The 14313-nt window shown below is 42.4% G+C and overlaps 1 protein-coding gene across 1 annotated transcript in view; it reads left to right on the top strand.

Annotated features, from left to right (window-relative positions):
* Positions 1–14313, top strand: part of LOC308305582 (signal-induced proliferation-associated 1-like protein 1) — a gene marked incomplete at its 3' end in the record, with an annotated part of 94817 nt that overhangs the window by 25799 nt on the left and 54705 nt on the right. The window contains exons 9-12 of the mRNA XM_080750395.1: positions 1737–1925; positions 3155–3329; positions 8301–8404; positions 12129–12286. Of these exons, the coding sequence (XP_080606521.1) occupies positions 1737–1925; positions 3155–3329; positions 8301–8404; positions 12129–12286 (626 nt within the window). The remainder of the gene's footprint in view (positions 1–1736; positions 1926–3154; positions 3330–8300; positions 8405–12128; positions 12287–14313) is intronic.

The raw sequence follows: 14313 nt of genomic DNA, 5'->3' as shown, positions 1-14313 counted from the left end.
TTTTAGTTTAATTAGTTTAGTATTGTCCCTTTTTTATTATTGTGACCGTAGGTCGCAGTTTACTATCAGAACTGTCACAGCTTGTCCGTGTCCAGCTGGACGGGTAACGCTTGACACAGTGGTTCCCCTGACACATTACTGTGACATCACTCACACAGCTCAGAGCAAGGATCTCCATATATGGGCATAAAAAGGTGACATCACAGTGATGTCAGATACATATATGGGCACAAAAGGGATTCTGTTATTCTGTCATTGAAGGACTTTCTAAATCTATTGCTCTTATATAAATCTACTTCGCCAATTCAGATTATTAAAAAACACATGCCTTAACCACTTACTATTTGAAAATAGCAGAACTTATAGATCTGCTATTTTTGAAAAATCCATTTACTTGTGGTCCTATTTTTGATGCTAATACTTTTGTACTTTTACTCAAATACAAATTTGAATAAAAGCGTTTTAGTTTGCAAGTATTTCTATAATGTGGTAAATAACATAAAGAGTAGAAGTTAAAATCAGCCGAGATGTACTTTAAGGCCAAAAACTAGAAGATGGAATTACTCTCAACTAAACAACACAGCTTGTTTTTGTGTTTCTGGTCCAGTCCAGACATGTTTCACCCTCTTATATCAGTGTGCTTCATCTACAAGACGGTTCAAAGGACAGCAGGGATTCCTGAGGCACATTCTTTCTCCTCTCACTTTTCAGAGGCGTCATTTGGGTATGGCAAGGTATGGCCGCGGCCATACCTTGGCTACAGGGGGGAAAAAATAAAATGTACTTCTTAAAATAAATTCAGCATGCCTGTTGCTACGGTATGGCAACATGACTGTAGTGAAGGCGTGCGTGCAAGACACCAGTCATGTTGCCATACCTTAGCTTTTGCTGAACTGACGCTAGGGCTTTTACGATATGACATTTTACATGACGATTAATTGTCACTCAAATAATTGCGATTAACGATTTAATTGTGTTTTTGTCTTTGACAATTACATTCCTTTTTGGCTCTTAGGCTTTGAAGTTGCACATGGCAGATATGAGACATAACCTAAATATACAAAGAAATTATGGACATATTTGACAACTTTCTACTTAAAAAATAACATTGATAGTGGAAATAGCCGATCTACAAGCTCACAACGCGTCGCGTTGTGAGCATCTTCAACATTCAGCATCTTCAACATTCACGATTATGACTATTATGAAAAATAATCGCCATTATGTAAAATAATTGCGATTAGACGATTATGTAATAATTGTGACAGCCCTAACCAGGCCTGGAATTTCGTCATTTTAGGGGCAAGGCCATTTGGCCTTTGGTGTTGTCCTATTTTTTAGGGCACAAAGGCCACATGTCAGGGCAGGAAGGCCAACAAAAGACACCGGAGTCTACATGACAAGAAAGAGACACAGGTGTCTTCCAATAAGGGAAGGATTCCAAATAAGCCTGATGGCTTCTTCCTTTCCTCACACTGTATTTTGTTCCCATGTATATGTAAAGTTATATGTTTTATATGATGTGCTAATAAACTAAACTAAACTACAACATATTGACAAGAAAGAGAAGCCACTGTGGCCTCAGGGCATGCCATTGGTTTGAGGGGCACAAGGCCAAACAGAGGGGCAACAACGGCCATGGCCTTCATGGCCTCCATGAAATTCCTGCCCTGGCCCTAACTGACGCCACTGCTCACTTCTCTTTTTCTTTTCTTTTTCTGTTGTCTTCGATGCAGCTGACCACCCTGCGAGGCTCCATCCTGGAGGACTGTGTGCCCTCCACGGCTAAACACGGGACCACCCGGGGTCTGCCCGTCAAGGAGGTGCTGGAGTACCTTCTCCCCGAGCTGGATGTGTCCTGTCTCAGACTGGCCCTCAACACGCCCAAGGTCACCGAGCAGCTGATGAAACTGGACGAACAAGGGGTACAAAACATTATAATTTTCACGATGAATGTAAATTCTCCACGATACGATAAATCTATCACGTTAAACAATAGTAACTACAAGTAACACTCCCTAAGGTCGAGTAGCGACCGCAGTAGTACCAGCTAATTTGACTATTTAGACTTGCCTTAGATTTTAAAAAATTGCAAAAATGAAACACGTCAACATATATAGGCTACATATCGTCGTTGTCGGGAAAACCGTTTGTTTTGTATTTATCATTTTAAAAACGATTTAAACTAGTGAAAACAGCCGATCTACAAGCACACAACGCCTCGCACCCCGCGAGGCGTTGTGTGCTTGTAGATCTGCTGTTTTCATTAGTCTTGTACGACAGTCCTGTATGATGAAGCAGGGCTTTAATTCATGAAAAAAAAATTGAAACTTGGAGATACAAGGTTTCTGCCCGACAGTGACGATATGCATATGAGACATGGTGGAGGCGGACGTTCATCCCTAAAGACAACATTATAACATTACAGTATGACATAACATTATAACATTTTAGTATAAAACATAGCATTACAGTATGATATAACATTATAACATTTTAGTATAAAACATAACATTACAGTATGATATAACATTATAACATTTTAGTATAAAACATAACATTACAGTATGATATAACATTATAACATTTTAGTATAAAACATAACATTACAGTATGATATAACATTTTAACATTACAGTATGACAAAACACAACATTACAGTATAAAACATTACAGTATGACATAACATAACAATACAGTGTGACATAACATTGTAGTATAAAACAAAGCATTACAGTAACATCATGACACTAATTACAGTACATGTATATAACATGTTATATACATATGAAACTGGATGAACAAGGCGTATGAAACGCCTGGATTAAAGTTATTTTTGGATTCCATAGAAGTCAGCATGTCTCCTACGCACCGGAAATACGGCATGTACAAGCTTACAATGTGCCACTCTGCCAAGCGTTGTGAGAGCTAATCCAAAAATCAATCCATAGAATAATCGCTAAGAAGATGATCGGTATTTGTTTTAGTTTTTTCTTTTTTTTCCTGATGAGTCACTCTGTGTGTGTGTGTGTGTGTGTGTGTGTGTGTGTGTGTGTGTGTGTGTGTGTGTGTGTGTGTGTGTGTGTGTGTGTGTGTGTGTGTGTGTGTGTGTGTGTGTGTGTGTGTGTGTGTGTGTGTGTGTGTGTGTGTGCAGCTGAGCTTCCAGGTGAAGGTGGGGGTGATGTACTGCAGAGCGGGACAGAGCACCGAGGAGGAGATGTACAACAACGAGATGGCCGGTCCGGCCCTGGAGGAGTTCCTCCAGCTGCTGGGGGACAAAGTGCGACTAAAGGGTTTCACCAAGTACCGCGCCCAGCTGGACACCAAGAGTAATTAGTCACACGACATCTACACACACAGGAGAACATTTGTGTTGGCACGATTCTTCAATATTTTTCAAAAATAGCGCATCTGCGAGGCTCACAATGTGTGATGCTACAGCAGGGTTCCCCAATAGGCGGCCCGCGAGGTGATACTGTCTGGCCCCCACCAACCCCAGTAATAATGGTGGTATAAGAGCAGCAACAACACCAGTATATCGTCATTGTTGGGTGGAAACCTCGTATCTCAAAATGTGTACATTCTTTCACAAAGTAAAGCCCTGCTTCATCATACGAGGCCGTCGCACAAAAGTAGTGAAAACAGCAGATCTACAAGCACACAACGCGAGGCGTTGTGTGCTTGTAGATCGGCTGTTTTCACTAGTTTAAATCGTTTTTAAAATGATAAATGCAAAACGAACGGTTTTGGACATACAACATTGTCACCCGACAACGACGATATCTGAACTGTTGCAGGAGTAGCGGGAACATCACCGTCGCCCCCCTGCAATGTTGTGGCCCTCGGCTTTGTACCCTAGACATAATGCGGCCCTTGGGGAAAACTAATCGGGGAACCCTGTGCTACAGTATATGATGACATTTTGCAGGGAACCCCTTGGAACCCAATCAAGGACCCCCGGGGGTCCTCTGTCCCACTTTGTGTTTCTGTTTCTGTCCCCAAATCCGCCCACCAGAGGGTGCTGAAAACACCAAAACATAGCACGGGTTAAAACACAGCTATGCAGCTCGCATATATGTCCACCTCTAGGTTACCTTGTTTCTGACTGCGTTACTATGTATATTCAGTGGCTATTTCTGCTAAAGCTTTCCCCACAATGTGGATGCTGCGCCATGAGACACTGAGAAGACAGTGAAACATGCCGTCCAGCTGTGCTTTACTTATTGGGCTGGCACAGGTTTCACTGCACAAGTCCTGCGGGCATAATAGTGTGCATAGTCGGGCATAAACCTCTTATCTCGGGGGCGCAGTCGGTAGAGCTGTCGCCTCACAACTAGAAGGTCCTGGGGTTGTCAAAAGGGCCTTTCTGTGTGGAGTTTGCATGTTCTCCCCGTGTCCCCTAGGGTAGATACCCTCACAAAGAACTTGCAGTAATCCTGATTTCTATACTGCCTCCTCCTGGCCAGCCGAGGCGCCTGATGGAGGGCAAAGGAACTGGTTGGAATAACGTGTTCCTTCCACACGCTACGTCCAACCGGGGAAACTTCCCCCTGTCAGGTGAAAAGAAGCAGCTTGGACTCCTCATGCATGGAAGGAAGTATGAGGCCTGCTCCGTTACATACATACATACATACATCTTATCTCTGTTCAAACCTGGTGTGCTTTTTTTGTTTACTACAGCGTTACACAAAAGCATCAGAAGTAGCAGATGCAGTATCCTCACTTCCAGCTTGTACTGTAGATCTGCTGCCTTTGCTGTTTTTGACTTTGTTTTGGACGCATGAGGTTTTCCCCCAACAAAGACAATATATAATATGTCCTCACAGCTCACAGTCACAGCAGAGAGGATTTGCATTAAGAATCTGCATATTTGCCCTTCACGCTAATTTCCTTAATCCCATAAAGCACTTGACTCTGCGGCACGTTCACTTGGGACTTCCTGCTGCTAGGCTTGGTTCATTCATAGTTCTTCTTCTTCGACCTGCAAAGATTCCTGTCAAATGTTTCCTTTAACCTCGTCCCGCATCCTCGCTGTCAGGTGTAAATGGGGCGGAAAAAAGAGAATTGTAGACCAATGAATCCAACATAATTATTTAGGCAGAATCTCTTGTTGATACTTTTCATTTGTTTAATATTTGTAATGTATTATAATACTTAATTATACTATTCTACGTAGCGGCGCGTTTAGAGCTTTTTATAATGGTTCATTAATCATAATGGAGGCGACAGTTTTAAATAACCGTGATATTAATTTAAAGGCGTTGTTGCCCAGCCCTAGATGCAAATACTTCTGGTTTATTTTAGGCTGTGTGCTGGGTTGACCACAAACAAACCCAAATGAAAGCCAACATATGATATCAGTTAATTCGGATGTTTTTCTAAAAGGTGGCGTGATGCAGTATATCATTTGCGGTTCATGGTATTGTAGTCCAGCCATGGCCACGGAAACTATAATGAAAGAGGTAAATAGTTTGGCTCAGAGTGACACAACGGATTTCCAGCCTGCTCTTGCTGCCATGTGGGACAAAGGTCTCGGCGTACAGGCTGAGTGATGAAAATCAATGCTGTTTTACCGTCATTTTATACAGGCTCACATTGATACACAGTACACACTGTTTTATGGTTGTTTGGGTTATGAGGAAAGTGCATCCTGTACCAAGAAAGATAAGACAGTCTAATAGCCAGTAAGACCGCCTAAGGGCGTGAACCCGTGGCATGAATAAACACATGGGACACCTGTCCAGTCTTTAGCTATCAGTAGTAAATTACTATACAGTGATGTGCAGTTTGTGAAAGAGGCTGCACAAATGAAGGCACTGTTCTGTTTCACTGGTCTATACTGTTTTATTGTTTATTAGGATCCCCATTAGCTTTTGCCACGACAAAAGCTAGTCTTCCTCAGGTCCGACTTTACTATACTGTACTGTACTTGTATGAGTAACATTTTGAGCAGCTGTAATGGCGACACACACAGGTCTTCATCAGCAAATATCTATATCTAATAATATATCTATAAAATACATTTTGGGGGCTTTAAACCAGAGTGCGGATGTTTTTACTGTCTCCTTGACATTTGAGAGAGAGAGAGAGAGACAGACTGATAACAGTGGTACTACATAGGCCTGGGGCGGTATGGACATTTTGTTACCGCGATTACCGTCTTCCCATTTACCGTCGGTACTGCGGTAATTACCGCACCCCCGTATCTATTAATTAAGGTTCGGCGATAAGCCAAAATATTGCAATCATCTTCCCAAAAGTCGCCTCTCCACAGCATAGAGTATATAGATAGCTCCACAGCCTGACTGCCCGAGTTATACTTCTCCGTACAGCACAGCGGGTATGGCTTTCAAAGGAGCAGATCTACAAGCTCACAACACATAGCATCCGCGACGCGTTCTGAGCTTTTAGATCTGCACTGTCGGGTTACCATAGTAACGTAGGCTAGCTACTTGGGCTTTTCAGACACAAACAGCTGTGTGAACAAACCAGAGGAGGACGGGTAGTCAGATCGTGTACAGTGATTCTGTAAACTCACGTTACGTCTCAACTCTCAAATCGCAGTGATTGAGTGCTGCTATATACAGGTTTTAGTTACAAGACTTGACAGAAAAGGTTATAAAATCGCCGACGCGCCGGACGGGCACAACGTGCGACGCGGTGTAAAAAGTAAAATAGTTTCATTTTCGGTTTTAGATTTTCGGTTTTAGTCCACGCGGCCCGCGCTCCGCCAGTAATCCGTGTGAATAAAAAAATATATGCCACAACACAAGATATGTATTAACATCCTTGTGTCGAGTGGATTACAGAGAAAGTTTGCTGCTCCGTCATAAGAGTTGTGCTCCGTACTCTCCTGCCCTGCATGTGCACTGTGTGCAGGGTCTGTGACTGAGTGACGTATGTGGCTTCCAACGTGTGGTACACGGCCCAGAGCAGAGCGGCATGGAGCGCATGCGGTCCTCGCTTCTCCCCCGTTTTAAAACTCGCTTGTTTTCCAATAAAAAATAGACTTTTTTTTTTGTCTTTTTACCGCGGTAAGCACTCTGACACCGCGGTAGACCTCGGTATACCGCGGTACGGCGGTACGGCGGTTACCGCCTCCAACCCTACAGCACTGCGGCTCCTAGAGCCACATGCCCAAAAGCTCAAAGAATAGGGTTTTACTTGTGACGTCATGATGACATACTTTTTATTTTATTTTTTTCTATTCATTTGGTCATTAACTCAGTCGGTGCCATATTTAAAGTGGGATGACCTCTTATATTGCCGGTTCGCCAACAAAGGGTTAAAAAAATAGTGTGCACACTGGTGCACACATTCGTGCACAGATCATGCACTATGCATGTGCATGCTTTTCACAGCTTTCAAACAAAAAAATCCGCTTGGAAATCCGTTCAGGCATTCAGGAGAAAGGAGCCCTTATGTTTTCTTCAAATGTAAACAAACATGGCTGCCATGTTTGAAAGATAGGGTTGGTATGGGGGTTAAACATGCAATTTCGCGATCGCGATCATGCCTAGTACACTGTTGGAGGTCCAAAATTTTTTTTTTCAAAACATTTTTTTTCAAAATTTTTTATTTTTTATTTTTATTATTTTTAAAAAAAAAGACGTTCAGAAGACGTCTGGCAGGGAGGTCCATAGTGAAAAAGACGTTTTAAAGACGTTTTTATCATAGAAACATATTTTTTGGCAGGGTATGAGTTAAGGTACATAGAATGAGAGGCCTGCTCTGCCGGAAACTCTGCGAAAGAAAGTTATGGCCATTTGTATATTCACTCCATCGACTTCAATATACAGGAAACAAACACACCAAAAAAAATATGCTTTAAGTAGCATGTGAGGGGTCAAACTAGGGGTTCTTGATGATTCTGAATCCATTGCAAGCATTAATTTTGCATGAAAAACATTCCTTGGGCTAGAAAACGGACCAAAATAACGGTGAAAAGTGATGACTCATCACTTTTCACAGGTTTGAGAGGCTGAAATCTAGCCCAAGGAATGTTTTTCATGCAAAACAAATGCTTGCAATGGATTCAGAATCATGAAGAACCCTTAGTTTGACCCCTCACATGCTACTTTTTTTGGTGTTTTTTTTTCCAGTATAGTGAAGTCAATGGGAAACTTTTTTTCGCAGTGTTTCCGGCAGAGCAGGCCTCTCATTCTGTGTACCTTATTGACCAAATTAATAGGAAAAACTAAAATTTGGAGTATGTCATGACATCACAGGTCTTCTCTCATTTTGGCACAGTGGCTCCCCGGCTCCTAACATTGTGTCGCTATGTCTTCCCTCCCCTGCAGCTGACTCGACGGGCACCCACTCCCTGTACACGGCATACAAGGACTATGAGATCATGTTCCACGTGTCCACCCTGCTACCCTACACACCCAACAACAAACAGCAGGTACCTGACTATCACCAGCTCTGTGGAATAACCAACATATCGTCACTGTCGGGCAGAAACCTCGTATCTCCAAGTTTACATTTGTACGTTTTTTTTCGTAAAGTAAAGCCCTGCTTCATCATCATACAAGACCGTCGCACAAAACGAGTGAAAATGGCAGATCTACAAGCACACAACGCCTCGCGGTGCGAGGCGTTGTGTGCTTGTAGATCGGCTATTTTCACGAGTTGAAATCATTTTTAAAATGATCAATGCAAAACGTCTTTTGGACATACAAGGTTTCCACCCGACAACGACGATATTTGTGGCCTGCCAGGAAATGAAAGACTGATGTGTTTGGGTTTGGTTTCGCTCGCCAGCCGTGTGCCAACAGCAACACCAGACTAAAGATTTTGTAATTTAACCCATTAATGCTGGGAAAGCATCTGTGGTATTTTTAATTTTAGCGCTATATATAACGTCTCTGTCGGGGGGGAAACCTCATATGTCCAAACCAGGTCACTTTTCAGGATTCAAAAGTGGCAGATCTACAAGCTCGAAACGCTTGTGGATCTGCTACTTTTGATGCTTTTGTGTGACGCTGTAGTGTGATCAAGTAATGATAAAAAATTCAAAAATAAATGGATAATAATAATAATACTGTAATAAAAAAAAAAAGACAAAATATGGAGATAAGAGATTTCTGCCTGACAGCAACACATGTGGCATACCAGGAAATGAAAGATTGTGTTTTGGTTTCGGCTGCCAGCCATGTGCCAACAGCAACACAAGACTAAAGATTAAGATTAAGTTAGAGGAATCTCTTGAGATGAGATGTGGCCGATGGGGAAGAATGTCTCGCTGAATGCCGCATTGTTTGTCAAATGACAAGCCTTTGAATGTGCCACGGAAAGGAATGTGTGACTTGTCATGTTGTGGCTTTAGCTGTCATATTTTTTTATTGTCGATGCACTGTTTCTCAACGACGGGTCCGGGGTCTGCCGGGTGTCCAAATGGACGGTTTATGGGCCCGTACTGTATGTACTTTCTCAGAGTTAAATTAAAGGGCCGTTCACGCCAAGCCACTATAATAACAATATATCGTTTTCTTTTCTTTTTTAATCGTTCAACTCGAGTACATGGCAGAATCCACTTCACACCACTATGACAAAGACAATGGTGAACAATAGAGTTATTGTTGTCGTTATAGTGCTTGGTGTGAAATGCCCTTAAAGGAGTCGTTTCTGAAACAATAATTTAATTGATAGAAGACTCACTAGGAGACTCTTATAGTCTCCTACCGGAGACTCTGCCGGGCCTTAAATGATTGGCTCAGGAACAAATTCAAGCCTTCATGGAGTGTGTAATAGATAAGTAATTTTTGGGGTGAACTACCTTTAACACATCGGATGCCCACGTTAATTCAGGGTTTACCCTCACAGGGGCCCATCGTCTCCATGGCAACACGTCATTTACGTACCTTCGCGTCGTGGAAAAAGTATCCGTAATACGTTGAGTAAATGTAATCCAAGTATGTCCAGTTTATTTTCACGATGATCTTTTCTTTCAGTCAGGACAGCTTTTTACCAATCTTGGGCCACAGCGTGTGTATCACGGGCGGTAGAAAGGGTCGCGTTTTGAACATGGTGATTGAAAAAGCTAGACCAGGAGAGGAATCCGCCATGTTACGTTACCTCCGCTGCGTCACTGGGAAAATAGTATCCATGATACGAGTAAATGTAATCCACGGATGTCCTGTTTATTTTTACGATAAAGTTTTCTTTCAGTCAGGACATCTTTTTATCAAACCTGGGCCACAGCGTTTGTGTCACGGTAGGTAGAAAGGACCGCGCATTGAACATGGTGATTGAAAAAGCTAGACTAGGAGAAGAATCCGCCATGTTACGTGTATCTCCGCCGAGACTCCGTTACTGGGAAAATACTAGTATTATACATACGAGTCGTGCGAGCCTGCGAGGGGACGATAGAGTGCAGTGCAGGATAGGAACAGAAGCTTGTGATTGGCTGCAGGGAGACTGCACATCCTGGTCACGTGTACCGCGCTGCATTTTGGGAAATGTAGTGTTTTTCCCATATTGTTGGCGTTTGATCACCGTGGTAGAGCCTTCATTGCGGTAGCAATGTACAGTAACTACAGTACAGTATAGATTATTGTAAAACGCGTCAAACGCGTCGTGGGCCTCCAGAGACATCAAAGAGATTGGCGTGTAGACACCTCGTGGGCACCCGATGTGTTAACACTCCTAAGTGCCTATCCCGAACAAATTCGGGACTCATATCATATATAGGGATGGGTATCGTCTGCGATACTTTTAATGGTATCGATTGCATGACGTCGATACTATCGGGTATCGGTTCACGTAAAAACGAACGATACCTCGTTTCGATACTCTGGAACGCACCCCTGGCCGGTCGCATCTGTAACAGTTGGGCTACTGAGAGTTTAATGACTGCTTTAGTAGGCGACACTCGTTACTGTGGAAAATAGCCACAATGAGTATGATGATTATCCAATGTCTATACTCTCCTCTCCGCCACACTGTGTGATCATCATCATCAACTCTGCTCTACCACAGCAGCGGTAAAAAGTAAAAGTAAAAAGTATCGAAAATGGTATCGAAAAGGGTATCGTATCGATTCCCAGGTATAGAAAAAGGTATCGTATCGATTCAAAGGTGAACGATACCCATCCCTAATCATATAACGTTTTATATTACTGTATATAACATTACCGCACAGTCATAGGGACCCGCTGGTGAAAATAGATCTGTTTGAATTGGGCGATGATGTCATCATGGAGCGTAACATCCTCATAGAGTCCCATTCCTTGTACTGCAAAAAAACAGCTTTACTGTATCTCCAAAAAAACACTTGGATCGCAGAGAACCGCTTTTTTCCCACTGCAATATAGGCTCGAAATGGTCGGCTCCGGTTTGTGTTCGCTCCTCCATGTTAAAATTAGACCATATGATGAAAACATCCGGGTTGGTGAAGTGACACAAAATGGACCCGATGGTGGTTAACAGCTCTTCAAAATAAATGGGGGAATATCCTGGCATTCCACGATTGGACAATTAAAGAAATAAAAGCACTTAAAGTGTTTTAACAGGTCCCATAGATTTTAGAAAAATGTTATCAAACGGGATGTCCATGGTTCATATGAATATATCATATCAAACTGGCGGTCCTTGAAATGAAAGCAACGAGAATCACTTTGTTAAAGTTATACCATGTAACTTTTTTTATAAAACAAATCTTAAAATTGTCCTAACTGTTAAATCGCTAAAGTTTTAGAACACCCACTCCGTTATTTTCAGCTTCTAAAGCCTTCTCTTTATATGTTTTCTATGATCCTGACCGGGGTCCGGTTTTCGCGGAAAAATTACGTCATCATACACTACCGGCCAATCACAGCGAGGGTTATACACTGCCGGCCAATCACAGCGCATCTTGCTGACTTCTCAGGAAGTAGCTTGCCTCAACAAAACAACAGCAATATTCGGGTGAAGGAGTCCGTTTCTCCGGAATGCCTGAACGCACAGGAACCAGGGACCCCTCTAAAGATAGATCTCGGCGAGGTGGAGGCAGACGTGGGGGTGTGAGGCCCGGTCCGAAAGACGCGGACGCGACCGCGGTTTGCTATAGAGCTACTGACCACTAGTTGAGCAACTTACACAGTATAGCTTTAATGAAAGTAATTGTAATTGTTTTGTCACCCACCAAGCTGCTGAGGAAGCGTCACATCGGGAACGACATCGTGACCATCGTGTTCCAGGAGCCGGGCGCTCACCCCTTCACCCCCAAGACCATCCGCTCACACTTCCAGCACGTCTTCATCATCGTGCGTGTGCACAACCCCTGCTCCGACACCACCTGCTACAGGTCAGTGGGGCACAAAGTTGTGACCGCGTCCCCCAGTGGGGCTGCCATGGGTAGGGCTGTCACAATTATTACATAATCGTCTAATCGTGATTATTTGACATTATCGCAATTATTTTGTCATAATCGTCATAATCGTGAATGTTGAAAAATGTCAGAAATAGTGGAAATAGCAGATCTACAAGCTCACAACGTGTCGCATCGCGACGCGTTGTGAGCTTGTAGATCGGCTATTTCCACTATCAATGTTATTTTTTAAGAAGTAAGTTGTCAAATATCTCAGTAATGTATTTGTATATTTAGGTTATGTGTAATATCTTTGAGTGACAATTAATCGTCATGTAAAATGTCATATCGTGACAGCCCTAGCCATGGGGAAAGGGAAGTCTGTCTGTCCCTTGTAGTTAGGGAAAATTAGCCCAATCTTTGACCAATCTGGGAACAAAGCCATGGTTTAGTGATGAGTCATCACTTTTCACAGTTTTGTGGGGGCTGTCTTTAGCCCGAAGAATGTTTTTTCTGCAATGCTTGCAATGGATTTAGAATTATGTAAAAACCCTAGTTTGACCCCTCACATGCTACTTAAAGCAGGTTTATTTTTTGTATTCTTTTCCTCTAGTCAATAGGACCCCAAATTTGATTGGCTCCCACAAAGTTTCCCAGGGGAGTTGGGTTGGAACAAATTCAGAGGTGATAGTAGACACCTTTATGAACACATAAAAGCTAAGCATTTAGTTTGCAGATTGGTCCAAAGATTCTGCTAACTTTCCCTAACTATTGTGTGTAGCAAGAACCGTCCAACCGATCCACCTCAGACTTGTCGCGTGTATTGCTAAGGACCGGAGAGAGTGACGTGCTGTATAGAAAGTCTGTCAGATCAGCAGTTGTCCAGAAATGTATCTATAAGTCCACATATATGGAGATCTCTATCCCTATAGCTCCATAGACTAGGATCTAATATATTTAAGATTTGCAAGTTCCCTGGGTTAATGAGGTAGGATTATCTCTTATGTTGCAGCCAAAAAGAAAATGCACAGAATAGGGAATAATACAATAAATAAAATAAAAAAATAAAAAAAAAATAAAAAAGAAAAGAAAAGAATGTAGAACGTAGGAAATAATTAGCAGCCAAATGATATACAGAATATACAATTTAGACTTGAACATTCCCTGGATAGTTGAGGTTGGACGCATTAGTAATTATTAGGTTGCAGGGGAAAATACGGAATATAGAATATACAGTACAGAATATAAATATTCTCGATTCGGTGATTTAGACATCATTTTATTTAGATAGATGCTAGGTTCATGGTTTACCTTGACCCACTGATTGATTCATTGATTGAATACTTAATAGACGAGTTAAAAAGGCGCCAAATGGATGACAGAAAAAGCCGGAGCGTTGTTTCCACTGTAAAATGTACCCACTGAAACAACTGACCTCTGGGGGACCCTGGTCAACTGTCGGGTGGAAACCTCATATGTCCAAAATGTGTTACTTTTCAGGATTCAAATTCAAAAACAGCAAAATTAGCAGATCTACAAGCTCAAAACGCGTCGCTTCGTTTTTGTGTGACGCTGTGGCAGGGTGTTGTTCATTTACAATAAAAACACAAAACGTTATATGGAGATAAGAGGTTTCGGCCCCTGACAGCAGTGATATAGATGCCTTGCATTTACTGCAAGGCATGGGTCACTAGACTAGATAAAAGCCTGTTGAGTGTCCTCCTGCTGTGTGTGCGTGCGTGCGTGCGCGTGTACGTGCACGTGTGTTTGCGTACATTTGTTTGATTATGGTGGGCGAGTAGAGATCAGCCCTGCAGCGGCTGTCTGACTGATAGCAATTCACACTTACACTGCCAACTACACACACACTTTGTATTACTGTACTTTTCTGGACATCAACATTTTAGCAAGGGCAATTTTCTGATTGCCATTTCCAAAAATGTGTCGTCTTTTTTAACGCTGATGCGGAAAATCTAATCTACAGGGCTATGTTCGGTACTTGACCCTGGCATGCACCTCTCTAA

This window comes from Nannobrachium achirus (genome assembly GCF_963921795.1).
Source record: "Nannobrachium achirus genome assembly, chromosome: 20".
Taxonomy (NCBI): Eukaryota; Metazoa; Chordata; class Actinopteri; order Myctophiformes; family Myctophidae; genus Nannobrachium; species Nannobrachium achirus.
This window is presented reverse-complemented; position numbering and strand designations above follow the sequence as displayed.